This window comes from Chaetomium fimeti, assembly GCF_033439085.1.
Source record: "Chaetomium fimeti strain CBS 168.71 chromosome Unknown B0H64scaffold_2, whole genome shotgun sequence".
NCBI lineage: Eukaryota > Fungi > Ascomycota > Sordariomycetes > Sordariales > Chaetomiaceae > Chaetomium > Chaetomium fimeti.
In genome coordinates, this window is record NW_026944330.1 from 2,420,353 (window position 1) to 2,446,745 (window position 26,393).

The 26,393-nt window shown below is 57.3% G+C and overlaps 10 protein-coding genes across 10 annotated transcripts; 4 read left to right on the plus strand and 6 right to left on the minus strand.

Moving 5' to 3' along the window:
• Nucleotides 1-191: 191 nt before the first annotated feature.
• B0H64DRAFT_472116 (uncharacterized protein) lies at nucleotides 192-5,727 on the minus strand. The gene is made up of 2 exons (XM_062807920.1): nucleotides 4,432-5,727; nucleotides 192-4,374 (listed from the first exon to the last, which is right to left on the minus strand). The coding sequence occupies exons 1-2, from the start codon at nucleotides 5,620-5,622 to the stop codon at nucleotides 538-540; spliced, it is 5,028 nt and encodes a 1,675-aa protein (XP_062662421.1). The 5' UTR covers nucleotides 5,623-5,727; the 3' UTR covers nucleotides 192-537.
• Nucleotides 5,728-5,943: 216 nt separating this feature from the next.
• On the plus strand, nucleotides 5,944-7,764 carry B0H64DRAFT_386586 (uncharacterized protein). Its single transcript, XM_062803146.1, has one exon. The coding sequence runs from the start codon at nucleotides 6,035-6,037 to the stop codon at nucleotides 7,679-7,681; it is 1,647 nt and encodes a 548-aa protein (XP_062662422.1). The 5' UTR covers nucleotides 5,944-6,034; the 3' UTR covers nucleotides 7,682-7,764.
• A 561-nt stretch (nucleotides 7,765-8,325) lies between these two features.
• Nucleotides 8,326-9,948, plus strand: B0H64DRAFT_386587 (Dor1-like family-domain-containing protein). Its single transcript, XM_062803147.1, has one exon. It carries the CDS (start codon nucleotides 8,387-8,389, stop codon nucleotides 9,827-9,829), a length of 1,443 nt encoding a protein of 480 aa, XP_062662423.1. The 5' UTR covers nucleotides 8,326-8,386; the 3' UTR covers nucleotides 9,830-9,948.
• Nucleotides 9,949-10,081: 133 nt separating this feature from the next.
• B0H64DRAFT_85533 (solute carrier family 25 member 38) lies at nucleotides 10,082-11,514 on the plus strand. Its single transcript, XM_062808882.1, has 2 exons — nucleotides 10,082-10,369; nucleotides 10,448-11,514. Exons 1-2 carry the CDS (start codon nucleotides 10,333-10,335, stop codon nucleotides 11,398-11,400), a joined length of 990 nt encoding a protein of 329 aa, XP_062662424.1. The 5' UTR covers nucleotides 10,082-10,332; the 3' UTR covers nucleotides 11,401-11,514.
• A 413-nt stretch (nucleotides 11,515-11,927) lies between these two features.
• On the minus strand, nucleotides 11,928-13,876 carry B0H64DRAFT_85499 (uncharacterized protein). The gene is made up of 2 exons (XM_062808881.1): nucleotides 12,371-13,876; nucleotides 11,928-12,292 (listed from the first exon to the last, which is right to left on the minus strand). Exons 1-2 carry the CDS (start codon nucleotides 13,775-13,777, stop codon nucleotides 12,038-12,040), a joined length of 1,662 nt encoding a protein of 553 aa, XP_062662425.1. The 5' UTR covers nucleotides 13,778-13,876; the 3' UTR covers nucleotides 11,928-12,037.
• Nucleotides 13,877-15,571: 1,695 nt separating this feature from the next.
• Nucleotides 15,572-16,457, minus strand: B0H64DRAFT_386591 (Prefoldin). Its single transcript, XM_062803148.1, has 3 exons — nucleotides 16,324-16,457; nucleotides 16,072-16,238; nucleotides 15,572-16,007 (listed from the first exon to the last, which is right to left on the minus strand). Exons 1-3 carry the CDS (start codon nucleotides 16,351-16,353, stop codon nucleotides 15,839-15,841), a joined length of 366 nt encoding a protein of 121 aa, XP_062662426.1. The 5' UTR covers nucleotides 16,354-16,457; the 3' UTR covers nucleotides 15,572-15,838.
• Nucleotides 16,458-16,754: 297 nt separating this feature from the next.
• On the minus strand, nucleotides 16,755-18,251 carry B0H64DRAFT_454576 (ceramidase; the record flags this gene model as incomplete). Its single annotated transcript, XM_062807278.1, has 7 exons — nucleotides 16,755-17,059; nucleotides 17,115-17,117; nucleotides 17,179-17,325; nucleotides 17,395-17,575; nucleotides 17,640-17,779; nucleotides 17,891-18,077; nucleotides 18,159-18,251. The coding sequence occupies 7 exons, from the start codon at nucleotides 18,249-18,251 to the stop codon at nucleotides 16,902-16,904; spliced, it is 909 nt and encodes a 302-aa protein (XP_062662427.1). The 3' UTR covers nucleotides 16,755-16,901.
• An 801-nt stretch (nucleotides 18,252-19,052) lies between these two features.
• On the minus strand, nucleotides 19,053-21,101 carry B0H64DRAFT_85584 (uncharacterized protein). Its single transcript, XM_062808883.1, has 2 exons — nucleotides 19,986-21,101; nucleotides 19,053-19,898 (listed from the first exon to the last, which is right to left on the minus strand). The coding sequence occupies exons 1-2, from the start codon at nucleotides 20,890-20,892 to the stop codon at nucleotides 19,186-19,188; spliced, it is 1,620 nt and encodes a 539-aa protein (XP_062662428.1). The 5' UTR covers nucleotides 20,893-21,101; the 3' UTR covers nucleotides 19,053-19,185.
• A 569-nt stretch (nucleotides 21,102-21,670) lies between these two features.
• On the plus strand, nucleotides 21,671-24,719 carry B0H64DRAFT_85606 (TATA element modulatory factor 1 TATA binding-domain-containing protein). Its single transcript, XM_062808884.1, has 3 exons — nucleotides 21,671-21,940; nucleotides 22,006-23,444; nucleotides 23,497-24,719. Exons 1-3 carry the CDS (start codon nucleotides 21,772-21,774, stop codon nucleotides 24,550-24,552), a joined length of 2,664 nt encoding a protein of 887 aa, XP_062662429.1. The 5' UTR covers nucleotides 21,671-21,771; the 3' UTR covers nucleotides 24,553-24,719.
• Nucleotides 24,636-26,267, minus strand: B0H64DRAFT_386596 (putative proteasome regulatory protein). Its single transcript, XM_062803149.1, has 8 exons — nucleotides 26,005-26,267; nucleotides 25,904-25,929; nucleotides 25,711-25,839; nucleotides 25,554-25,656; nucleotides 25,486-25,499; nucleotides 25,151-25,394; nucleotides 24,944-25,038; nucleotides 24,636-24,862 (listed from the first exon to the last, which is right to left on the minus strand). Exons 1-8 carry the CDS (start codon nucleotides 26,060-26,062, stop codon nucleotides 24,812-24,814), a joined length of 720 nt encoding a protein of 239 aa, XP_062662430.1. The 5' UTR covers nucleotides 26,063-26,267; the 3' UTR covers nucleotides 24,636-24,811.
• Between the last annotated feature and the right edge of the window lie 126 nt (nucleotides 26,268-26,393).

Genomic DNA, 26,393 nt, shown 5'->3' on the forward strand with positions numbered 1-26,393 from the left:
TGACGCGCTCAAAACCATAAAGTTGCGCGGATGGAGATCTGCATGGGTGAAGACCCGTCGTGGAAACCAAAGTGGAAGAGACAATACTTGTAATAACCTAGTTGAGAACTGGAGTTCGGCCGTTTCCGTACCCCGACGAAGCGGGCAGCACTGCTTATACGAGATGTCACCAACTCCCATTTGATCGTTGTATAGGTATATCACTTCGAAATTGCCTTAAACCTTATTTTATGAGAGGCATCTCTTCACCATCCTTCCCAACGCCCATCGCCGATCGTTCGGAGCCCCCTTCCATTAGACGGTTTTCCCCGTGCGAATTGATGTTTCTTCAAAGTCGTCCTTTGGTGGATTCGGCGTGAGGGGGATCCCGTCACGCTGTGTATAAACTCTAGAATTACCACCGCCCTTGACTCGCCTATGTATTCTCTTTTCCCTAGCCCGTCGCACAACCAACGCTTTCCCCCCTTCTGACCCACCCTGCTCCTCCTCCTCCATCGCCTTCGCCTTCTCCTCTCTATCCCTCGACGATACAACCAGCTATTGTCCCTCCCCGACATCCCCCACCAGCGTCACCGCACTAAGAAGCTCCGCCTGCTTCCCAACCGGACTTTGAGCCTTCTCTTCTTTCGCCATATTCTCCAAAACTTTCTTCTCCTCGCTCAACCTCTCCTCCTCCCACATCCTCTCCCCCTCCTCCAGCACATCCTCCCTCGCCACCTTCTGTTTCTTCTTGTTCTTCTGCTTCTTCTGCTTCTCCCCCTTATCCATCGACGCTACAACCAGTTGTTGCCCTTCCCCGACATCCCCCACCAGTGTCTCCGCACTAAGAGGCTCCGCCTGCTTCCCGACCGAACCGCTAGCCTTCTCCTCTCCCATCTTCTCCTTCTCTTGTACACCTTGTTGATGTCTCTCCCAGAAACCCTCCGTGATCCTCTCCGTGTCCCGTACCGTCCCCTCTCGTATATCCCGTTCTATCTCTTCCCGCACCCTCTTTCGGATCTTCTCACGGTACTCCTCTTGCATCTTCTCCTCCGCCCTGTCCCTCTCCTCCCGCCCCTCCGCCATCCTCCTCTTCCTCTCCTCCTTCTTACTCACACTGGTATTCCAGCCCCACTCCCGCGCCCAGTCGTCGTCCTCTGCCGCATCGTCGTCTTGCGTCGCCGCAGGCACGTCCCGCCCGGTAGGTGCGGTAGGGTCGTCCTCCCACGCCCAGTCCGAGGTCGCGCCCCATTTTCTACTCGTATTCGCTACTGTGCCCCCGCCTGCTCGGCTGTTGCTTGGTTGCTGTTCGGGTTTTGTGGATGCTCCTCGCTCTGGATCGGGAGCAGGGGCCGGGTCGTCCTCGTTTTGGTCGCTGGGATCTTGGGCCGGTTCTTCGCTGGCCTTGCCATCTGCAGTGCCTGGTGCCGTTGTCGGGGGTCGAATTGGGATGGGGGATTCGTCCGCCTTCTGCTTGTTCTTTCGCTTGGCTGGCTTGGTGAAGGCCCAAATGTCATCGCCCGAGGTGCTCGGGGCTTGTTCTGGCTTTGGCTTGGGTTCTGGCAAAGCCGGTGTGTGTTGGTGTTTCTTGGGGGAAGCGACGCCGACCGCCCATAGATCGGCCCATATGTCCCTGGGGTCTGCTTGTCGCTCTGCTGCAGTTGTTGCTGACTCTACTGGTGCTGTTGCTGGCTCTGTTGATGCTATCGTTGGCGGCGGCGACGACCACCCTTTTGGCTTCGCCTCCAGTTCTGCCGGGGATTTCGGCCCTGCTGCCGCTGCAGCTGTCGTTGATACACCGCCCGGTATTGCTGTTATCGTCGTTGCAGCCGGTGTCTGCCTTTCTCCTTCCTTGGATAAGGTAGGCTGTGGATCATTGGCATCCGTGTCGGCGGGCTTTGGTCCCGGTTTCGGTTCCGACTCTGCTGGCGGTGGTGGAGGCGGCGCTGGCGCGAGTGGATCTGTGTCCTCGTACTCCCTTGCTTCTTGACGGTCGGCTTCGTCTTCGGTTTTGACTTGGGCGGCGAAAGGAGACTTCCGCGGCTCATTAACTTTGCCCTTCTTCTTACTTTTGCTTTTCGGCCACCGCTGCCAGATGGCAGACTCGCTTGACCAGCTCAACCCAGGCGAACGTGCCCTGGCATCGATCTCTGGTTTGCCTCTGCCGGGGGGAGAAGCAGTGCGCAGACGCCGTCGAGTTCGGTCTGGCATGGTGGTATCAATGTCGCCGCCCTTTCCTACGACGTAGGTATTAGGTTTGCGTGAGTGTTTGTGGTCGTTTAACACCACCGTCGTGCCGTTGCCGTCTAGGCGGCCGCTGGGGAAGTAAAGTTTGGTCACACCGTCCTCCACCGTGACATGTAGTCTGTCCTCCGGGCCATCAGACCCGCCACTGCTATACCCGTCGTCCAAACTATCAACTTCTTTGAGACTGCTCTTCTCCTCTTCGCGGTCCCTGGGTTCACGCTTCTTGTGTCCCCTAATGCCTTTATGGGGGGTCTTGTGTGTTGTTCTGGTTCCGTTCCGTTCCTGCCCGGCATCGTCGACCGTCGCTTGGCCCCGGTCCCACTCACTTTTCTCCCTCTCCCTCCGCTGACGGTCCAACCTAGTATTGCTGAGGTGTTTCTTATCACCTAACCGTCCGCCCCTCTCGTCCGCCTCTCCAAACCTCTCCCTCAACTTATCCCTCCCCCCCAGTATATCTCTCTCCCTCGACCCATGTCTTCGCCCCATCCTGAGTATCTCTACCGGCCGCCTGTTGTTCACTCTTTCATCGAACTTCCTAATATTCTCTAGCCTCTGATGCTCTGCGTCCGGACCCCGGTTTATGGTCATGATTCGATGCGGCCTGCCAACGTCCGAGTCCAAGTCCTCAACGTAACGCGGCTGCATGCGCGGCGCGTATTGTTTGGCATCCTTGAACCATGTCTCTGGCCAGCCATTCACTTTAAGGTCCTTCGTTACCCCCTTCGCCAGTGGGTTTGGTTGCTGGTCGTTGTAGTAATCCAAGGGGTTAGGCCGCGTCGGGGGGGGCCGCGGCGGACGAGGCGGTGACGGAGAGCGCGGCGGCCAAGGGGGCCAGTTCGCAGGGTTGACCGCCCGGCCTCGCAGTTCGTACTCCACCGGGTGCCGGACACCTATTGCTGGTTCGGCCGTTGTACGAGCAAAACGGGCCCGGAGCGCGGCGTCGGGCTGGTGTTGGTCATGCTTGACTTGCTCTTCGCCGCCCACATTCGTCGATTTGAGATCGGCCAAGGACAGCGGGCCCATGGATTCCGTAACAAAGATACCGAGTTCTACGCGAGCGAATTCTGCAACATAGGGAGGCAGTTTTGAACCGTCCAGGCTGAACCCCTGAGCTAGGAATGGCGAGGGCTCCGTTTCACCAGTTGCGACCGAACCATCATCGCCGTGCGCTGTCGTGAGCAGTACCCGGACCATGCTCCAAGCCCAGGTCAAGGATGCGTTCTCGCACTGCTCAAAGTATAGGGCATCCCCTGACCCGCCGTGCCTTTCGAGGTCTTTGAGAAGGGTTGTTTCCTCCGCTGGATCGGTGGCAACCAAGTACCTGGACAAACATGTTGCAAGGTAGCCCTCCTTGTCTCCTTGGGTTTCTAATTGTAGATGCGCAAGCGCAGTCATCCACTGTTTTGGGTCCTGAGACTGAAGGATGAGAAGTTTCAAGGCCTCAGCCTGCAAGTTGTAATCGCCAAGTTGTTCCGCCGCTCTGACGGCGACCTCGACAACACGTCGTTGCGCGGGCGTGGATCGTGAGAAAAACATATCCCAGTCGGGTTTCCTGGAGTGCCGACTTGGGACGTATATCGGCAAATGAACCCCGCCGCCCTGATTGAGCCCCAGTCCGCTGAAGTGTTCCATACGTACTCCGTCCGGACGTTCGGGCGGATTTTCCAAGTCGACGACAGACTTAGCCAGCAGCCACTGAACGAAGGGCTTAGTCTTCATAAGCTCTGGGTCATTGCGTTCCGCAGATTCTGCCATAGTCCTAGCATGATGGAGCAAAAGCGTGTTCCGAGCTTTCATGCTGCTGCCGTGGTCCTGGAGGATCAACGAACTGAACAGGTCGAGAAGGCCCATGACCGATGCTTCATCGTAAAAGGGACGGGTCCAATCTTGGACAATAGAGTCCAGGGCGCGGGGGAAATGGGTGGTACCGAAAAACTGCACCAGGGCCTCTTGCCAGCCAAAGACCGAGACTGACGCATAGAAGAGATCCTTGAAATCCCAGACGCAACTTTCACCGACAAGATCGTGGTAGAGCTGCCGCCAGTTGAATAACCGGTTTGCGTAAACTATGGCCGGCCCCACGACCGTCTCATGTGTGCAGGTCTTTAGGTAGTCTAGGACGCGGAGGCACAAAACAATGAGTTGAATCTGGAAGGCAATAGGTTAGACGGAGCCCAGGAAGCACACGGCTTGTTCACGACATACCTCTGTAGAGCCGACCGTTGATTCGCCGGCGAGAGCCTTTAGCGTATGACGTATAACCCCCCATGCATGAGTGAGGTAATGCTCGATGGGCCGCTGTGAGAGCAGATCTAGGAGCGCATGGTTGGCGACCAACTTTCCCCGACTACGGTCATCGGGGGTCTCCTCTGATGGGCTTGGGGGAAATTCGGGGAGGAAGTCGAGCTTCTGGAAACCCTTGAAGTCCCCGGATGCCTGGAGCATCTCGGCATACTGGACCCGGATATAGGGCATGGTGTTGACATGTGCCAATGCTGACCAGAACTGTTCCTTTGCTTCTTTGATCAGGCCTAGCCTTCTGAGGCGGCAGAATTCTTCCAGGTCATCCTCCCAATCCTCCTCAGCATCCAGCGCAATGCGGATCGACATGTCCTTGTTTGCCCGAGAGGGATCATGGACAAGGTCGACTCGCGTGGTAGCATCGGGGGCCTCTGCTTTTTTGAGAGGCTCTCTTAGAGGGCCCTTGTCCGGCAGGTGCGTTCGGGCGCCAGGTTTCTCAGGCGCTACTGGTTTGGGGTACGGAAAGTACGTCGGCCGAGGAGGCTGAAGGTCTGTTTTGGCACCGTGACCCGCGCCCATGGTGGCGATAGGATCAGTAGGGTTGGCGACCGGGCCTTCGAGCCTTTTGGGGTTCGGATATGACGGTTCCCCTGTATCCGGGATACATGGAGTTCGCGTTGGGACGAGTGACTTCCCCGGTTGCCGTTCGGCGCCAGTCTCGAAATGCTCGAATTGCTCCCAGAAGTTTCCCCGATGTTGGTGTACCGGTACCGGGGGTCCCCGGACAGCCGGGTTTTGAACATAGTGGCCATTCCATGGATAGTTTGAAGGTATATGATGTCTCTGAAAGCCTGTATTTGGCGGCGTTTGCCAATTGGGGGTGTGGTGAGAGGGCGGGGGTTGCCGAGAATCGGCGTCATCTATAACCACCCGTTGTCTCTCTCTCCCCGGATTCTCTCGGACGATGATACGGGTGCTGGCATCGTCTTCATCATCAGAGTAGGTCCCGTTTCCTGATGTGCTTTCTGACGAATGATCCGTTTGGTCGTCGTCAGAATAACTGCAGATACTCATGGTGAAGCGGTTCATAGATTCCATGCCAGAGGATGGCGTGTCCCATAGACAACGTGGGCGGCCACCAACTTCCTTGCTCATGAGAAACTTGAAAGGTACGGGTGGGGATGGACTCGTCTGGGGAGCGAGGGGCGCAGCCCCGTCGAGGGCCTCCCTCGCTGTGAGAGCCTAGCCAAGGGCTTTGTCGAGTCGGGTTTCGTGCAGCTTCACTGACGAATCAAAGCTGCAGGGACAGGCCAATCGTGCATTCTTGCGGCCAAGAGGCACCCCGAGGAGCCCAGTTACACACGGCTAATGGAGGCAGTGTTTGCGGTACCCAATGCAGCTGGCAGCGAGGGGTGTTGGGTGGTTCGCACGCTGCCCCGCCCTGGCTTGCTCAAATATTTACTCAAGACGGCCGCACTCCGAGGGCCGACTGCTTCCGCGCTTGAAATGAACCAGTCATTGTACGACGCACAAGTCTTGAGTCGGTTGCTGGAGGCCACCTTCGACAATGGATGGACAGAGCACTCGACCTGCTTTGTTATCCAAAGTACGTGGCAAATATGGACGGCATGATTACAAACGATTCGACAACATAGCTTCGACGCATATGCGCGCAGGCCGGGGGAGCATTGGCAAGGTTGAGATCGACTGTCGGTTTATGTTTACCAAATCCCGCTGGGGCGTCATCGGGGAGTCGAAAAACCCCGGGGGTATCGTCTACCTTGACCTGGATTTCAGCCAGCCCGCAGACTGCAAGCTGCAGTCGGCGACCATCACGGTAACCTTGACGGAGGACGACGGCGAAGAGGATCGGATACAGCACCGCTCTGCTTGTCCGGTCCAGTTTACCGACCACTACGGCCCCAAGTGCATCCGGGGCCCAGAATCTCTCGTACAGACGAGGAAGATCCAAAACCGCACGCCCGAGGTGCAGTTGTTTGGCTATGGTGCGGGTGGCCTTGGGGTAGACAAGGAGAAGGTCGTGCAAACGAGCGGACGGTGGGACTTTTCTGGTGGTATCGACTCAACCAAGGGGAGCATATGGTACAACCGCTTGCGTTGGACGCTCACGGAGAACTCGCTGGAGTGGCAACCAAAACACAACAACCTTTTCCACACGGCATTTGCCTTGGAGCATAACGCGACGAGATTCTATATGACGGTCCATGTCAGCGGCAAACTCGCCAAGCTTTCGGACAAGATCAAAAGCAAGTTGAAGTTTGGAGAGAAGGGAGGCAAGGACCAGGAGATCGTAACCAAGATCGAGTGGGCGGAGGGGTACTCGTGCCCCCTACGGTTGGACGAGGTTGCCTGCGATTTGCCCGAGGCAATGGGGTACGCGAATATGACCATGGTCCCGGTCGAGATTCCCGACGCGTTGGCTGCGAGCTACCACCCCGCCATTACGAACCCGGTTACGGCAACCCTGCCAATTCAACCACCGCCGGGTAACCCCCAAGTACCGCAACTACGACCGCCCCCAAGGCCGTGGCTGGAACCCCGGCCCCCGGCAAGCACCGGCGGAGGGACATCGGTGATGGGGAACCCCATGCAGCACCTCCCCGCTCCGACACTGGAGGAGCTGAGCATGGCCGCCGCTGGCTTCGCATATCACCCTTCTCATCCACCCCGGCCTCCACCTCTCTCAACATCCACACCCCCGGCTGCCGGAGCAGAAGAAATGTCCGAGTCCTCAAGTTCGGTAACGCTGGTGAACTCGGCAGTGCCCACGCAGGTGGGAGAAGTGGACAGTGAGCCTGCCCCTGACACTTGCCAGAAGGACTGGAAACAAGATCGGAAAGAAATCAAGTCGAAAAGCGGAGGGAGCGGAGTATGGCTGGGTGTCACCGCCATACTGCTGTATTGGCTTGGGAAAGTCGGCGTGCTGCTGTCCGGGCTCGCTAGTGTTGCTGTTGCGGTCCCATCAACGCCGAAACTCGAGACATCGAAAGTAAAGAAACGAAACAAGAACAAACTCAAAATGGTTGGATTTGACGGTGCATCGGAGAGTAGCCGAACGAAAACTTCGGCGACGAGATCGAGTTATCCCGTTCGAGGGCGACTCCGCGGACGTCGGGGATATCTGAATGTCGGTGTTGCAAAACGGAAAAGGCAGGAATGGGAAGATATCGAGTCCAATAGTACCAACTCATAGCGACTATAGGGATAGATTAACTACCTAATTGGATTCTGGAGCTGAAAAAGAAAACAAATTAAGTCCATGTCATCTTCGAGGTTTGAAGCGATGGAGGAAGCCACGGTTCCCAGCACCGCTCGAAGTTTTGTGGGCCAGGCGGGGCAAGGCCGAGCATTGCGAATACTGTGTACTGTGGAGTTCATCTGTGAAGCTTCTAACATATCATAAAGCTCAAAGCAAACTCTGTTAGTGCTCACCTCTCTCAAATTCTAAACCGCTCTACGAGGTAAAAACAAACCATGCCCAGTCACAAAAAAGAAATTGATAGCGGGAACATGGGTGCCCGATGAGCTGTAAATTCATCAGGTAACGGCAGGCCCGTCATGCGCTGATCAGCCAATTCAAGCACTCCTCTCTCCCAACGTCAAACCTGGCAACTTACCCATACTCCCGTTTTATGGAAGCAACAAGGAATATGTGATGATAATAAAACCGTGATATTTATGACAAGCCTTGTGCGCTCAATGTTTTCAGTGTTTTTTTTCGCAAGAGTATTGGATAAGGAACGTTGTCCGAGAAGCCAAAGATGATATCGTTACATCGGGGTAATGTATGCATGTACAGGTATCTTACCGCGTAACGTTCATTCATATCGGAGCCAAGACAGAACGTTCAAGTTCGCGATCTCCGTACTCAACTCGTCGGCACCAAACAACGCCCGAAATGGCCGACCTTCTCTACGAATTACTGTCGCCGCCAGGGCCATCATCGTCCCGGGATACCGCAGACCCGAGCTCACTCGAATATCTCACAACATTGGCCTCACAGCCGCTCTCGTCACTCGCGTCATCAGAACCACAAGCACTGTCGCAATCGTCTCATGGGCTGCTTCTCTCGTTGCAAGCTCTCTCCAAGAAATCACACAAGCAGATCATCGAGTCTGCATCTCACCATGCCACACTCCGCACCACATTACCCGCACTCGCAGCGAGCACTGCCGACCTACGCAATGCAATCCCCAAGCTCGATAGCGAAGCAGTGCGTTTCTCGACGACCTACAACAAGAGCAGCGACAGTGATGTGCTAGCACGTCGCAAAAAGGCACTCCTCCTCTCACGTAACGTGGAGCGGTTGGTTGATGTGCTCGAATTGCCAACCCTGCTATCCTCCTCCATCACCACAGCTCCCGTCAACTACTCATCCGCCCTGGACCTGAACGGGCACATCCGGCGGCTGCACTCCATCTACCCGAACTCGCCCCTCATAGAGTCAATATCCACGCAAGCCGACGAGGCGATGCGCGACATGGCCGCCAACCTCATCCTCTCCCTCAAAGCGCCCGGCCTCAAGCTAGCCGCCTCACTCCGAACCATCAGCTGGCTGCGCCGAGTGCTCCCCGACCTCGAAGCAGCCTCCTCCCCATCCACCACCTCACCCACAACCACCACCACCACAGGCACCACCACCATCACCCAACCCTCCCCGCACGCCACCAAAGGCGGCCGCGACTCGCAAGAACGCATCCTCGGCGCTCTGTTCCTAGTCTGCCGCCTCGCGACGCTGATGGCGATGCTCGAGGCGCTGGAGCCGCTGCGGGAGCTGGCCGACCAGGAGCAGGCGCGGCAGCGGGCGCTGGACGGCGGCGGCAGCAGCGCGTGGTCGGGCGGCCAGCAGACGGAGCGCTACCTCAAGCGCTACCTCGAGATCTTCCGCGAGCAGAGCTTTGCGATTGTGTCCATGTTTAGGAGTATCTTCCCCGTGGCCGCGGTGGTTACGAGTGATGGGTTGGTTGGTGGTGGTAGTAGTGGGGGTGGGGGTGGTGGTGGTGTGCAGCAGGGTGGTGGTGGTGGTGGTGGCAGTGACCCGCTGGAACCGATGCCTTCGGCGCTGGCGACGTTTCCGCTCTACTTGGTGGATATGCTGCTGGAGACGCTGCGGGTGTACCTACCTACCGTGAGGGACCAGGCGGCGAGGGACAGTCTGCTTACGCAGGTGCTCTACTGTGCGGGGAGTCTGGGGCGGTTGGGTGGTGATTTCGGGCTGTTCCTTGCTACGCTGGATGTCGGGCCCGAGGCAGAGGATGAGTGGGTTGAGGTTGTTAAGCGGCACCGGGCTCTGGCTGGGCGGCTGGAATCGATTGTAGGGGAACAGAGGAGGGGGAGTTGAGAGCGGCACTGTTTAATTAGCGGGGTGGTTACATTACACGACGGTCACGGTCTATAGGTACAGTGAAAGCTTATCCCTCAGTTTAATTCAAAACGATCACGAGCAGTGTGACTCAAGCATCAACAGGACAATACCGGGACCATTCGTGCCTGACCCCGTTCCTGGTTGGCTGCTTGGATCCCCGGCGCCGGTCCGGTCGGGTTAAGCCGGCAGATCCGGCCCCGCCAAATGCAGAATTGGCATGCCGTCATAGGTCAATCCAGGCCTGCGACTGCAGCTTTGTCGTCCCAACTTTTTGACTCGAACACCGACAACAGTCAGAACGACCCTCTTCCCCAGCCTGAGTTAACATGGGCTGCCCCCTTCTCGAGTTGTGTTGAGGATGGCCGGTCCGTATCTCAGACACATCAATCTCTGAACGAGAAATACCCCGCGCGGGTCGTCACACCAACCCTGCCCGAAAACACCACACCAGCAACCATAGATAGGTGCCCAACGCCGCAATGTCCGATGGCTCCCGCACGGCGCTTTCGAAGTCGAGTACGCCTATCTTGAATACCCCTTTACCATCCCACAAACCCCACCCCTAAACGCCAGCTGACATCCCCCCCATCACAGCCTTCCACTTCGCAGCCGGCCTCGGCTCCGGCGTGCTCTCCGCCGTCCTCCTCCAGCCGATCGACCTCCTCAAAACCCGCGTGCAGCAGTCCGGCGCGCACTCTCTCTCCGCCGCCATAGCCGACATCCGCGCCGCCCCACGCCTCCTCCCAGCCCTCTGGCGCGGCGCCGTTCCCTCCGCGCTACGCACCGGCTTCGGCTCCGCCATCTACTTCACCTCCCTAAACGCCATCCGGCAAAGCGCCGCCCGAATCTCCCCGCTCCCCACCTCCAGCAGTACAACCACAACCAGCACCACATCCTCCTCCCTCCCCAAACTCTCCAACACCTCCAACCTCCTCGCCGGCGCCGCCGCCCGCTCCCTCGCCGGCCTCCTCCTGATGCCCCTAACCGTCCTCAAAGTGCGCTACGAAAGCACGCTCTACTCCTACACCTCCCTCGCCTCCGCCGCCCGCGACATCGCGACCCACGAAGGCCTGCGCGGCTTCTTCGCGGGCTACGGCGCGACCGCCGTGCGCGACGCGCCCTACGCGGGCCTGTACGTGCTGCTGTACGAGCAGAGCAAGAAGCGGCTCGGGACGCTCTTCCCCACCACCACCACCACCACTACTACCCTGGGAGGAGGAGGAGGAGGGGGGGAGATGGGGCTGCAGCACGCGGCGGGGATCAACTTCGCGTCGGGGGTGCTGGCCGGCGTGGTGTGCAGCGTGGTGTCGAACCCGTTCGACGCCGTCAAGACGCGCATCCAGCTGCAGCCGGGCCGGTACCGCAACATGGTGCAGGGGGCGCGGCGCATGGTCGGGGAGGATGGCCTGCGCGCGCTGTGGGACGGGCTCGCGCTGCGCATGAGCCGCAAGGCGGTTAGCTCGGCGCTGGCGTGGACTGTGTATGAGGAGCTGATTCGGCGTGCGGAGGGCGGGTGGCGGGCGGCGGCGGCGAGGGAGAGTTTGTGATGTGATGTGGATGGGTGCGTTTGTGGCTGTTTGGGTTGGGGAGAGGGATGGGATGGGATGGGGTGGTGGCGTTGGCTGTTATTTGCATGGGCATGACGGCGGCGTTATGGGTTGGATGGGTGAAAAAGGGGGCGGGGGGGAAGGTTGTTTTGGTTTAGAGTGTACTATACTGTACTATACGACACCTGTTCCACTACGGTACCCTATCCTAACCATGGCTCGCTCATCCTAGAGGATCATATCACCCAAGGGAAAGATGCGGCGGAGAAGGGAACAGAAACAAACATGCCCCGTGACGCTACGAGCACTCGTCTTGCCTGACAGCGCGAAACGGAGCTGGGAATATGGAGAGGAACAAAAAGGAAAGATAAATACGAAAATTTCTCGACTCGCGCAAACGTAAACAACACAAATCATAGCTCATCTTATCGTTCCTCATGCGGCCCGTTCTCTGCCTTCCCTCTCACCCCCAGGCTTCCCTGCCCGCCTTTTCCCACCGTGTGTAGCCAAAAGAAAAAGAAACGAACAGAACAAGATATAACAGCTCAACTCAACCACAGAAACTCGCCAGAGAAGAAGGGTATCCATCCATCACACAACGACACCGACCGACAACCCCAGCGACGCCGACACACCCTTAGCGCGGCCGGCCGCCGGCCAAGTACATGAGCAGGCCGGGCGACTTGCTGCGGTGGCGGGACTTTGACTTTGCGCGGACGAACTCGTAGTCGCCCGACGAGGAGTGGCGGTGGCGGTGGCGGTGGCGGTGGCCGTCGTCGACCTCGAGCATGATCTTGCCGCTGTCGCCGCCGCGGCGCCGCCGCGTGTGCTCCCAGAGCACCGTCTGCTCCCACTCGGGCACCCAGCGCTTGATGATGACGTAGCCCGGTTCCTGGCGGCGCACACGGAGAGGGTTAGTGGGGGGTCTTGTTATAAGGGTACCGGACGGCCTAGGCTGGATGAAACTTACCGGGTCTAGGTCGAACTCGATCTTGTGGTGGATGAGGGTCTCGATGTCGAGATACCGGAGCGACATGCGCGTGTAGGTGGGGCGGGCGATCTGCTTCTCCTCTTCCTCCTTCTTCTCCCGCTTGATCTTCTCGTTCTTCATGACGGCCTCGATCTCCTTCTCGTCGAGTCCCGAGTTGATCAGGCGCTCCTGGATGATGCGCTGCAGCTCCTTGTCGCGGGCCTCCTGCTCCTCCTTCTCCTTCTGGGCGCGCTCCATCTCCTTGGCCTTGTACGCGGCGATGGCCTCCTCGGCCTCCTTCTCCTTGCGCTTGGCCTCGTCGGCGGCCTTCTTCTCCTCTTCGAGCCTCTTGAGCTCGATCTCGCGGCGAATCCGCTCCTCCTCCTCCCTGCGCTCCCGCTCCGCGTTGATGCGCTCCAGCTCGGCGAGCGCGGCCTTGGCCTTGGTCTCGTCGGCGAAGGCCTTGTCGCGCTTGGCCTCTTCCTCGGCGCGTATCCGACGCTCCAGCTCGGCCTTTTGCTTTTGGTACTCGGTTTCGGCCTCGGCCTGCTTTGCGCGCTTGATCTCGTCCTGCTCGCGCTTGAACCGGGCCAGCTCGTCGCTATCCTTGACGAACTTGGCCTGCTCCTCGCGCGCGTGCTCGGCCTTCAGGTCTTCCTCCTGGCGCCGGATGCGGGCGATCTCGCGCTTGAGGTGCTCCAGCTCGTACTCGTCGCGGTAGCGGTCGTGGCGGAGCTCGTCCTCCTCCCTCCGTTGCCGCATCTCCAGGTCGGCGCGCGACTGCGCGAGCTCGGCCTGCTCCTTGGAGTACCGCTCCATCTGACGCTGCTCGTCCCTCTTTTGGGCCTCGAGCCGGAGGAGGGCGAGCTGCTCATTTGCGCTCTGCAGCTTCCATTGATTCCTGGCGTCCTCGATGTTGCTGTGGGTGCTGGAGGACCGGCTGCGGACATGGCTGTGTGACCGGTGGTGCCTGTGGCGCCGGCGATGACGCCGGGAGGACCCACGGGACGAGTCGTCCGAGGAAGAATCCGAATCCCGTTCTCGCTCGGCCCGGCGACGATCAACAAACGGCTGGTTGATGATCACCTGGGGAGGAGCCGCCACAGGCGGAGGCACAGGCATCGGCCCAGTGCGGACCGGCGGGGACCTGCGCTCTCTCGACCGAGAGCGGGTATGAACAATGGTCATGCGCTCGTCCGGCCGGCGAGGGCCGGGTGCGTTAAAGTAGCCCGTAGGCCGGTGGTCCCGTACATCCCGGGTAACGGTCTGGATAAAGTGCGGGGCTGGTCCGCGATGGGGCCCGGGCGGGGGAACAGGTGCCCGGTGGTAAAAAGGAGACGGATCGCGCCCGCGCCGTACTCTGATCTCGGTCGAGTGACTCGAATCGTCGCTAGTATAGCTAGACATGTTGAAGAGAGGAAGGCTGGGTCACGCTCAAGGTATCTTTGTAAACGTATCCGTTGAGGGGGTGGGTGAGCTGCCACGCTCTTCCCAAGGTTAGACGATAGTCGGGTCTGGGTTTCTCAAGTCGCTCAATGCGGTTTTGTCAACTTGTTTGTGTTAGAAGGAGGGATTTCAGAAAGCAGAATTGAGAACAGAGGGAAGATGTCTTCGGTGTGCAGAGGGGTCAGGAGGATTGTCAGCCCCCAACCGAGCGGGGGTGTGACCCACCACTTATTCGGCGCTGCGCTGCACTGGTCAGGCAAGACTCGAGGACGACGCCCACCCCCCGGGCCCCGGCGACTTCAGACATGAGGGCTGCATGAGCCGCGGACACACGACAAATCAGGGGGGAGGGAGAGCTGCCTCAAGCCCGTACAGTGCGGGAGATCTTGGCGAAAGGTATCGGGAACCAACACATGATGGCAGCCTAGCGGTCGTGTGCCACACGGAACAAGCCCGAGATGAGGTACTGGTCCCTTTCCGGAGAGGGTGGGAGCACGCATTTCTCCCACGGTGGCCGCTGTTGGTTGGCCCAAGACCGCACCGGGGCGGGAGGGTCTGGGGTGGAGGACGGTGCAGGTCAGCGGCAGAGCAGCCAACGCGGCCAGTGCCGGTCAGCGGCTGGGAAGAAGAGTGGAGGCTGGTGAGATTGCAGGCTGGAGTTGCGCAAGCTGGCAACTCCCAGCAGCACGAATTCGGCTCTTTACTTGCCACTTCCATGTCACTTCCGAAAAGTCATACTCCCGAGTGTAATCTGGACCTGACCCGGCTCAGCCTTGTGTCAAGAAACCGTGGCATTGTGTCGCTCGGGGAGGAGAGGGATAGTAAATCACCCTTGTTCCACTCTGCCCTCGCTTTGGCGCCTATCTCCCGGGTTATCGCAGTGGAAGAGCGCTGCAGTCTCGGTCCTCTGCGAACCCATCTTCCATGTTCGTGAGGGAATCAAGGAACCGGGACGGCGCATAGGGCTAGGTGAGGGGCTGCGAGCGACATCTTGGCATCTGCAATGGAGACGACGAGCAGGGATGCCGCGGGCCTGTGGGTGGTTGGCGGCTGGCATGCTGATCGGTCTGGTCTTGGTCTGGGGGTCCATTGGGCAGCCACCTGCAACGAAGCTGCGGCGGGATGGCCGCGAGGCTGCGCTCCCGTCATGGCCCGCGGTCGTCGCCAATCCCATCCGAACAAGAGCAGCGAGTCATACGTGCGCTCAGCTAGCCTGTGTCATGTTATTTGGGGATACTGACTGCAACCAGTCGGGAGCGAGGAAACGCGCCGTCTTCGAGTCACTGGTTGAGCCCAGCTGATGAACCGACGAGCTGCAGGAAACGGCGCTTGTCTGAAACTTAACTTGGCACTGTTGGCTGCGAGATGCGTCCAGGCCCCGCAAGCGTGACAATTTCTGCCCCTCATTCAAGAGAAGTGGGCCCAGTCGGGTGTCCGTGAACCGGCACCCTCTGGCCAAAAAAAGCCGAACTCGAAAGGAACCTTGAGGGCAATAAATCAAGCAAAGAGAACAAATAAAAAGAAATCGAGCAGAAGAAACCAAATTAAGGGAAAGGGAAATAAAACAAAAGTAAATGGTGTAAATACGGTTTTTTGGGCTTCAGGATGGCTTTCGCTTTGTTCCTCCAGTCGAGGACTTGAAGTTTCCATGGTCGACATCTGCACTTGGAGTTCAGCCTTTTTTGTCCATGCGGCAACCGGCCCGCTTGGGTACGAGCACAGTGTGCCTCCCATCTCCCCCCCACAAACGTTAAGGCTCAAGATTGGATGGCTCAGGTCTGGGGATGCGATGTTGAGTCTGGTGCAACCTACCCAAATCACCGATTTCGATTTTTCATGGCGAGACTGATATGGAGCTATTTACTGCCTTATCCCGCGATACCCGAGCGAGCTGACAACCGAGAAGGACAACATCCCAATTCACCTCTCCGGCACCCCTCCCGGGCCACGCCATGCCTTGGCTTTCGTGCCCTGTAACCCCAGCCCAGTACCCAAGCGTAACCCATGCCTCGACCCGGAGCATCACTGCTGCCCAGAACCCCTGAGCATCTTTTCGATGTGGTCCTGGCTATTCTTGGCCGTCGTCTCCAAGTAATGGAGCCGCTTGCCCATCGCCTCCACCTCGGTCTCGATCCCCTTGATCTGCGAGCCCAACTTGTCCTGCAGAGTCGGGACGGGTATAGCGACAAACCTAACCAAGGGGTGGTCAACCCGCCGGACGCACGCAACGCGGGGGAAATGGGGGCAAAACGTACATCTTCCCAACACCCTCGTAGATGGCTGTGTCGGACGGCAGCGCTGCGATCTCGCTGCGCGTCAACTGGGCCAGGCGCATCTCGCGCTGCTTGCTGGCAGTCTGGGTGCGCACCAGGCTGATCTGCTGCTGGGCGGCGGCGGCCTGCGACTCGATCTCCCTCACCAGCTGTTGCCTCGGTCAGCATCAAAGAATGATGTGCTACCATGAGCCGCGATGAGGGGTTGATGCCCAATTCTAGGGTACCACTCACCTTCTGCAGCGCCTCGTTGGATATTGACATGTTGACAGATGGCCACTCGAAATGAGGGTGACTCAGACTCGGATTCGATGTGTAGTGACGCAGAGAGTGGGAGTTGCCACTTTGATGTGTGATGCGGATCTGGCGATGCTGTGTTCGTCTTAACGGGGCGGTTGTCGTCTGCTCGAAATTTAGTGGGCTTGATAGCTACAGTGCGAAGTGCTATAATGCGCACTTGGCGAACACAGCACTCGGTGCCCGTATAGAACACAACACATCAGGGGCAAATCATGGGTAAGAGGCAATTCTGTTCCTCTAGAAGTATTATACCTCTAAGGTACCTAGTAATATTTGCCTCCGGGTTTATGTCCTGCACAGGTCTCAACTCAACAAGAAAATCTCGGATCAAGACTCCCCCGAGCCACGATCAAATTCAACTTTAATTTATATACAAGGTACCTATCCAAGTCTATTCTCTACGGGATTTTACTCCTCTATCACACTGCCACAACGTATGGTATCACCACCTTGATGCCCGATTGTACCCAAGCCCGGTTGTGGCAGTCTCAAAAACAGGCAACAGAACCGGGTTACTGGATCTTCTGGTGGCCGTTCCCATTCACAAAGGCGCCGGGTCTGGGCACGACCTGTGGGACGGACCGCAAAGGCACCCAGTCCAACATAAACTCCGTTTCGCTGCCGTCCAAGCAGCGGTTCAACCACACCCTCCAAACAATCATGTGATATGCTACATCAAGCGTTAGCGACTCGCGCCTAAGTCAGTCCTCGCAGGTTTCACATACCGCCTGTTTTCCACGTCAGCATCGTTCTGGAGTCATTCTGTGAAGGGGAAAACTGGCAACTTACCTAAACCGGTCAGGATATGCCACCATCCATGGCCCTCGAGTATCACCGACCACGGAAGCATGATCTGCTTCTTAGTGGCCGTCAGGTTATGGCAGTAGATGTTGTCCATGTTCCAGAGCAAGAAGCCGGCCAAGAACATGAGGATGCCTTGCCAGGACGTCGTACGTTAGTGGTACTCTGACGAAACACCGGGGCTACCGGAAGGGTGGTACAGACCAGTCAGCGACAGTGTATACATGCCGCGCATGTAGCGACCACACTCGGCCGGGTTTCGTTGGCTCAGCTTCGGCCGCAGGTGTCGTTCCATGACGTAAAAGCCGCGGAATATGGTTGTCGCAGTGAGAATGCCGTAGGCAACTTGATGGAAGACTGGATCTTTGGCAACGAGGTAGTAGACCTAAACAAACTGCTCGTCAGCCGGTCGGGACCCAAAAGAATACGGGGACGTAGTCGACACAAACCGTGATGAAAACAGCCAGCCCAATCATCCCCGCCGCAATCAGGGCCTGCACCTTTGCCGGCCGCCTGTACGAGAACGTGGCAAACCCCATGATGCACACCGTGTATATCATGGGCAGCTCATCGGCGAGCTGCATCTCATCTGCGAGATAAGAGTGTGTCAGACAACGGAGCGGTTAGGTTGTTTCACGGATGAGAAACGGGATACAAGGCGCAAGTACGACAAAAAGACGACCCGGCACGGTGAACGAACATTTCAGCGTGGTATGGAAGGCCATGGACCCCAGGCCAACTACGACGTAACCCAGGAACGCGAGCACAAAGACCCTCGAGTGGGCATAGGCGAGCACATTCCGCAGACCTTTGGCCCCGAGCCAGATAAACACCAAGTTGGTGACCGTGTTGACGACCTCGGCGCAGTAGAAGCTGATGTTGTAATCCTGGAGGCGAGGCGGTGAGCCGGGATGGTTTTCTTTACAGCACGATATGCAAGTAATGCAACTATATCAAGCCGTCCATACCTCTTCGCACCAATTCAGGGTTGATGTCTGGTCCCCCCAGAATCCATCCCGGGCTTCCCTGTACGGGATCTGCAACGCTGATACCAAGGACATGCTTGGCGGGCTCGCCTCTGTACAGGTTGCTGTGCCGTGTGTATGTAACCGCGTAGTCAGGCTGGGGAGGGGCGGCAGACGGGAGGGTTGGACAGGCTGTGTTTGCGGAAATAACGCGTCGAGAAGGATACGTCAGCCCGTGGCAGTGGTGCGTGCGGTTATCGCAAACGAGGCGATAACGTATCCAAAACAGCGCGAGAGTGATGAGAACTGCAGTACAAAGTTGATTGGATAAAAACTAGAATAATGCAAGCGTCAAAGACTTGACAATGTTTGCTCATGGGCAGTATCTGTTTTCTCAAGCGCGTTACAAATAGCTCAGTCTCGAGTCAAAAACACCGTATCCTCAGTGCGGCTGATTTAATAGGTGCGTGCAAGTGGATTGCTTCGGTCCCAGGAGCCGGACGACCCGGACTCCTCGGACTCCTCGGCAAGGAGGATCGAAACCTGAACAGACGTCATTTGGTAATAGCCCAAAGAAACTTCTTGTTACTTGATTCTGATTTCTTTTCTCGATTTCTGTTTGATTTATTTCCATCATTTATTTCCTCGGTTTCTTTCCATAAGTTTCTTTTTTCTTTTTTTTCTTCTTTTTCTCTTTTGTGGTTTTCTTTCGTTTGTTTTTCTTTTTCTTTTTTGTTCTTTTTTCTTCTTGTTCTGCTTTTTTAAAAAAAAAGAAATTTAACATGGACTAATGGTTGTTCCCTGATCTCCCGGACCTTTTGTTTCAAGTCGGGCGTTGCAGGACATCGGTGGTTTCCTACGGGCACATCTCATGAGGAACTGCTTCACAGCTAATCTCCTGTCAATTATTTTGTGTATGTGCTGCACAATCAAAGCTCCGAGGCTGCTCCAACGTCTCAGCCTCTCAGGTATGATCGGAGAAGCGCAAACGGTGAGAGAACCGTGTAAAACTATATCCCATACACTACAATTACACAGTCTCCACGCCCTCCAAAACTTTCTGTTCCATCTGAATCTGCCGCAACGAGATGGGCCGAATGACCTGACTTGGGAGCATGAGATGCTGGATTGCATCACCGTGAGACTTGATGAGAGCTTCATCTAGTTGTTCCTGAACCAAATCGAGCCTCCAACCACCATACTGATGCATAACGACTTCCCAAGCCTGGATCGTAGATGGTCCCATGGCCAATTTCCATGTGCTTCTCCACATAATCACAGCTTTCCGTATATCGCGGAGCGCCTGATACCTGAAGAGCGCCGTTAACCCCTTTCTTCCATTCCATATTTCCATTGTTTCCAGCCGTGGCATCTTCATGGCCGCTGCCGCCGCCGCCTGAAGCACAGCTTCAATCTCGGTCTGATCGCCGTCGGGCACAAGTACTTTTGAGGTAAGCACAAGTGAGGTTAGGTTTGGCCACACCCAAGAAGGCTCGATCTCGAAGAAATGGCGAGCATCTACGAGGAAGGATGCTGCGAGATGCTCAAGCTTGAGACTGGCGAGTGCGGCCATCCGGCTAACAGCGGGGGCTGGGTTGCGAATATTCTCGCAATCAGACAAGTCAACACCGGCCTGGAATAGCTTCAGCGAGGCTGGGTATTGTTGATTGAAGTTTTCGAAGACGGTAAGTCTCTTGATATGGTTGTTGAAACCTTGGATAGACGTGAAAAAGTATCCGAAATCTACACATGGATGCGGGTTGTTAGCAAGAAAGTACTTCTACGACTGGGAACGGGAAACAGCTTAGGGAGGTATGCACCAATACTCACGTTTATCCGTAAAGTTCTTCATCATAGAGTCCCACTCCCTCCAGGGCTCGTAGTGGACTTCCTGAAGCCTGGGGAAACGAGCAAACATATGTGCGAGCGACCGTGGCTTCCATCTCCGGCGGTTCTGTTGCCGGAGAAGCAAGCTGGTGACCACTGGGACCGATGGAAGCTGATCCCACCATTGGAACTCCAACTCGTCGCTATCAAAGGGTCCCATATCCATAATTACATGGAAAATTTTGTGAATAGCGGACCGAGGCGGAGCGGAGTGTCGAAACCCAGCATCCCAGCCATGTTGAGGGTCATGGTAGACTTTGGCTGATATCGCCTGATCTCTACCATCGCCTACCGGCATTTCTGCTGAAGGCGTATCGGTCACAAATGTTAGGTATTTGAACCAATGTTCCGAGTCGCTGGGCGAGTAGATACTGATATCGAGTACAAGATCGCCCCTGGGTTCCCACGTGCTGAGAGTCGAGAACAGGTTTTGGAATGACGGGGTGATAGGACATTTGTCTGTGTCGGTGATATCAAAGGCTTCCTCGTCTCTAGAATCGGGCGCGCAAATGGTGCAATCGTAGTCATCAAGTTCCAAGCAGAACCAAATGTAGCGAACGAGAGCCCGATTGCGATGAACCATGAAACCAAAATCGACAAGTCGCGCTGGCGTTAGTGTGATTCGGGCGAAATTGTAGCGCTCGAGATCTGTTTGCCACTCTCGAGAGACTGTGACCAAGCGACTCAGTCTGCAACCGTCTTGCACCAGGGTCTCGAGGATGAGAAGACGGATTTCTCTCGGTAAACTATCCCATCGCTTTAATGAGGACATGATGATAGACCTAGTTTGGTGATGATTTCGATAAGGGAGCGACGTAGGAATGTGTGGAGGTTTTGAGGTGAAGACCATGTAGTCCGAGTCAGTGTGGATGGGTCCGACACGCAAACAAAAGGTTGATACGGGCTGGGCTGTCTGGTTCTGCCATCTCTACCAAATTGGAATGGTCTGTTGCTCCGCAGTCGTGGCGACACATTCACCTTTTCCTAACGTGGTCCCGTGGTTCGTCTCCGGACTCCGGACACCAGCGCCGTCCCGTCTTGAAAATCCGGGTGGGAGAACCTAGGCAAGTGACGTCGTTGATGGAGGCCAATGCTCTTGGAATAGCGAGTCTGGCGTCTATCTCGGTCGGATCGCTCGGCATGTTGGTATCGTTTACCTCCATGGCGTACTTACTTGTCGAGTTGAAACGCAACTAGCATCTTCGACAAATCGATGTTGAAATGTTCTGAGAGATCCAAGTTCGACTCCGTTCCTGGTTCAATCTCGAAATGATGTGCGCCAAGCTCCGAACTCTCGGCCCCACATTTAATACCGAGGTAGTGAGCGTGGCCACTCGGGCTATGCACCCGCTGAACGGTTGCCTGTCGCGAAGCATACGAGGCTTGGCTGGAATTGTCGACGCCAAGAACTTGACATTGGGAGAATTTCCAACTTCACTCAGCAACGAATCCTCGGCCCCGCGCCTCCTCAACTCTGACGAAAATAATCATCAGGAGAGTGTTGATCACAAGCTCTCTTCGCCGTAACGACTGTAACGATAACGATACCTACGCAAGAAAAGGAACGAAGTCAACGAGCAAACCGTCTGCCGCGCAACAGCCACGACGCATGATCTCGAGCCGCTCAGATGGATCAGATGTGACCCGACCCACGACTCGCCCCCACAGCTTCACTTGATGGCCACAGCATTCCGATTGCCTGCCATACACCACGCTTTGTCACAAAACAATGTCGGCTCGATGGGGCTCCTTTCTTTCCCAGGCCGTCGCCGGAGTCGAGGCCCGCCTGGACAACATTCTCGCCGAGGACGAGAACGGCATAGTGCAACAGAAGGAGACAAAAGAGACAAGAGAGACAAAACCGGCGACTCCCGTGTCGCCAGCTAAACAGAGTCCCGGTATGTCATCCCGGGAACTAGAATGCTTACCGCCGTGTTTCTGACGACCCGGGTCGCTTGTGTAGGTCCTTCGAGAGCTGCCTCTTCCACCCGCACCAATGATCGCCTCCAGGAGAGACTCGCGAGGGCCATGGCCGCCAAAGCAGCGGCGAGAAACTCGATATCCTCACAGGGGAGTCCGCGCCAGAGCTTCGACGCACAGACCCGCAACTCGACCGACAGTGCGGACCGCGCGAGTCCGACTTTGAAGGAGTTTGCCAAGGAGGTCTCCTCTCCGCGCGGTTCGCAAGATCTCCCAAGGAACTCTCAGGATGCTGGTTCACCACAGATGGAGGAGAGGGATAACTCGCTCGATGGCGGATCAGGGGCGCGGGGGTCGGAGGATGAGGCCAATGGGGCGAGGAATTCAGCAGACATACCGCCTTCGATAACGCCGAGCCCGAGCACTACCCCCATCATCGTACCTCCAAACCCGGAACCGCAAGAAGGTGTGAAGACGGCCCCCGACGACGCCGGCGACGAAGAGCAAAGGGAAAACGGAGACAGGACCGAGGACGCACAACTACAACATCAGGAGGAGATTCACGAATATGTAGAGCGAATAGACGCTCTCGAAGCCAAGCTTCAGTTTCTTGCGAGGGAAGCCACAGACTCGGCTAGAAAGGCCGCCTTGGCCGCACCTGCGGGGAGCGCTGAGAAGAAACTGGCCGAGAAGGACCAGCAAATTGTGCAACTGATGGAAGAGGGCAAGAATCTGGCGAGCACCGACCATAAGCACCGCGCTCTTGTGAAGAAGCTGCGCATGGACATGGCCAAAAACGAGAAGGAGCTGGAGACCGCCAGGATAGCCAGGGCCAAATCGGACAAGGAAATTGAGGACCTGCGAAGCCGAGTACGCCGCGCCCAGGAGCTTGAGAAGGCACACGATGACCTGCAGAGGCGACTTGACCAGACACAAAAGGAGGTCAGCACACTGCGGCCAGAGATTCGCTCCAAGGACAGCACCATCGCTGAGCTCCGTTCCCGGCTCCAAAAGGCCAACGAGCAGGCGGACGCCATGACCATCAAGGCGAACGAGAAACCCCGCGAGCAGGACAAGCGGCGGATCGCAGACCTGGAGGAGGAAGTCGCCGCGCTTAAAGTCGAGAAAGCCCTCGTCGCCGACCGCGGCAAAGCGCAAGCTACCGAGTTGCGCGAGAAGGCCGAGAGGGCCGGCGAGCGGGCGCGGGCATTGGAACTTGAACTCAAGGCCGAGATGCAGGTGATGGAGGGAAAGCTCGAGGCTATGCGCACGCGAGCCGAAGAGGCGTCGTCGGGCGTCGCTGGGGACTCGCAGGCCAAACTGCTCCGGCAGGTCGAGACGCTGCAGACACAGTATTCGATCGCGAGCGAGAACTGGCAAGGCATTGAGACAACGCTGCTGGCGCGGATCACGGGCCTGGAGAAGGATCGGGACGAGGCGCTGCAGAGGGAGTCGGAGATGCGGAGGAAGGCGAGGGAAGCGGTGAGTACAGCTACCTTGTAGAGCCCTCGATCGAAGTGCTAATTGTCTGTAGGCTGTTCGTGCAAGGCGTCAGGAGGAGGAACTGGACGAGGCCAAGACCAAGATCCCCACCATCCAAGAAGACGTCAAGTCCTACCAAACCCAGCTCGACTCGCTCAAGAAACGGGCCGAAGAAGCCGAATCAGCACTAACCAAAGCAAAAGCCGAGTTCGAAAAGCAAAAACAAGCCTGGGAAACCGAAAAAGAGGAACGCCAGCTCCGCGACGTCCCAGAACGCCCCCGGTCCTGGCTCGAAGGCCTCCCGGGCGGTGGCTCGTTCCTCAAACCGGACAGCCGGCCGGCTTCACCACAACTAACCGCCCCACAACGGACCTTCAGCACCGATTTCCTCGGCATCTCAACCCTCGCCAGCAAAGGCCGCAAGACGTCAGGCCCCTCCAGCACCAGCGACGCAGGCGGCGGCGGCGGCGGCGTCCTCGCCGAGCCGCGCATGCCCTTCTCCCGCCGCCCCTCGGCCCAGCACCCGCCCAGCCGGCCCACCATCAACTCCAACCCGAGCGGCGGCAGCGGCGTGTTTAGCCCGCTTAGCGTCTTCAGCCCCACCTCGGAAGCCCCCGCTTCGCACCCGCTCGACATGATGGAGGTGCAGCGGGGCGAGGACGCGTTCGGGGGCGGGGCCGGGGCCGGCGTCATCGGCGTCGGCATGGGCATGGAGCGGTCGGCGTCGCCGCAGCAGGTGCTGCAGGACATGGTGTCGGTGTCGACGGTGGCGGCGGGCCCGTCGGTGCAGCTGGTGGAGCGCATGAGCGCGGCGATCCGGCGGCTGGAGAGCGAGAAGGTGGCGGCGCGGGAGGAGCTGGCGCGCATCTCGCGGCAGCGCGACGACGCGCGCGCCGAGCTGGTCGCGCTGATGCGCGAGGCCGAGGGGGGGAGGGCGGCCGGGAAGAAGGTCGAGGTGTTGGAGGGCGAGGTGGCGGTTATGAAGGAGCGTTATGAGACGACGTTGGAGTTGTTGGGTGAGAAGAGCGAGCTGGTGGAGGAGCTGAGGGCGGATGTCGAGGATGTGAAGGCTATGTATCGGGATCTGGTGGAGAGGACTATTAAATGAGGAGGCGCTGGCTGGCGCCGGGCTTGGCTTGGGACTTTTTGGGGGGGAGCATTCATGTATCACGACTTTTTGCATGGGGAATGAATGTAGCGGACTAGGAGATACCATCAAATAGGAGCCGATTTTGCTATGCCTTGTTCTTCTCTTATCCTGGCTAGCCGCCTTTCATCTGTGGACCGAACCAGAATTGAGCCCAAACTACGCAATTGCGGTCTCAACTGTCCCCCGTCAGGACTCCATCCCATCCTAACGTCATTCCTCACAACTCAATCCCGTCCTCCTCCGCCTTGCGTACGATGTACTCCCGGACCTGTTTCCGCATTAGCATCAGCTATCACCCCAGCAGTTGCCGGTGCTTTGCAAAAGGGAGATAACCAGGGGAGTAACGTACGTCCTTCGCCGGCGCCAATTCCAACGGCGTACACCCATCCACATCCTTCTTCCCGGCCTCCGCACCCGCCTTCAACAACGCGATGGCCGCATCCCCTATTATCACACAACCCCTCCGTCAGCTTTAGCTCCAACCCCCCTCCCACATTACCTTTCCCCACCTAGGCAGGCAGACCGACAACGGGAAAGGAGAAGCAAAAAAACATACCGTGCCCCTCGGCGATGGCGTGGTGCAGGGCCGTCTGCCCCGCCGAGTCGGTCGCGTTGATGGGGCTGCGGTGCTTGATCAACAGGTTGAGCATGGGCACCGAGCCGACGGCGGCGGCGCGGTGCAGCGGGTACTGGCCGCGCTTGTCGCGCACGCGCGTCGACGCCGCCTGCGCGCCGCCGCCCTCGAGCAGCTTGCGGGCGAGGTCGAGGTTGGTCTTGGAGGCGATGAAGTGGAGGGATGTCTGTGGGTTGGGGAAGGGGATGAGGTTAGTTAGTGCTGGGTGGGAGGTTGGGTGAGGGTAGATTGAGATGGGAAGGGGGGGGTTTTCATACTTGGCCGTTGTTATCTGGGGGTTGTTATTAGTGGGTGAAACAGAATTAAAGCAGTGTGAGTGACCTACTTGTCTGGTTGACGTCGGCGCCCCGGGCGAGGAGAATGTCAGCCACCTTGTCGGCGTCCTTAACGCTGGCGGCGATCATGAGGGGTGTCCAGCCGCTGTCGTCCTGTGATTAATCAGCTACGGTCCTTTGATGAATGCCAGTGACCAAAAGAGCTACCTCAGCATCCGGATCAAATCCCTTTTGACTGATCAACAGGCTGACAATTTCGGGGTGGTTGTATGATACCGCCCAGTGAATTGGGAGTCTGCCATCGTCGTCCTTGAGCTGGGCAAGCTTCGAGTTGGCCTAACCCATCCGGTCGGGTCAGTGACTAGAAATTGGAGAGTGTCCGAGGTGACCGGGGACACACTTGGAGGAGCGACTCGACAGCAGCGACTAAGCAAAGTTCAAGTTAATAAATATGTTACTAATAATTGGTTTTGGCATTCACGGGCCATTAGAAATACTCACTCCTTCCTTCCCGAGCTGCCGCATGGATGGCATACTTTGACTCAGTCGCGTTTTCCATCTTTCACTTGTCGATGTGGATGATGTGGAACGTGAATGTGATGGGTGTAAAGAAGGCAAAGAAGGAGAAGTCCGGAAGACGAGGAAAGCGCAGGCTCAAATATTCCGGAAGTGCCTTTTCGATAATGCAGTTTGCCAGTGCCAGTGGATGAAAGTCACCCGAGCGTGTAAGTGATGCCTTCCACCTCACAGAAGCACGGGCATGCTGGGATCTGATCACCCAACAGGGTTTACTTTCAGGTGCCCCTGCACTGTGCGGGTCTGGGAGCTAACTTGTGGCTGGAGCTTCAGCCACATACCGAAATTTATTGATTTGGGGCGTTGTAAAGTTC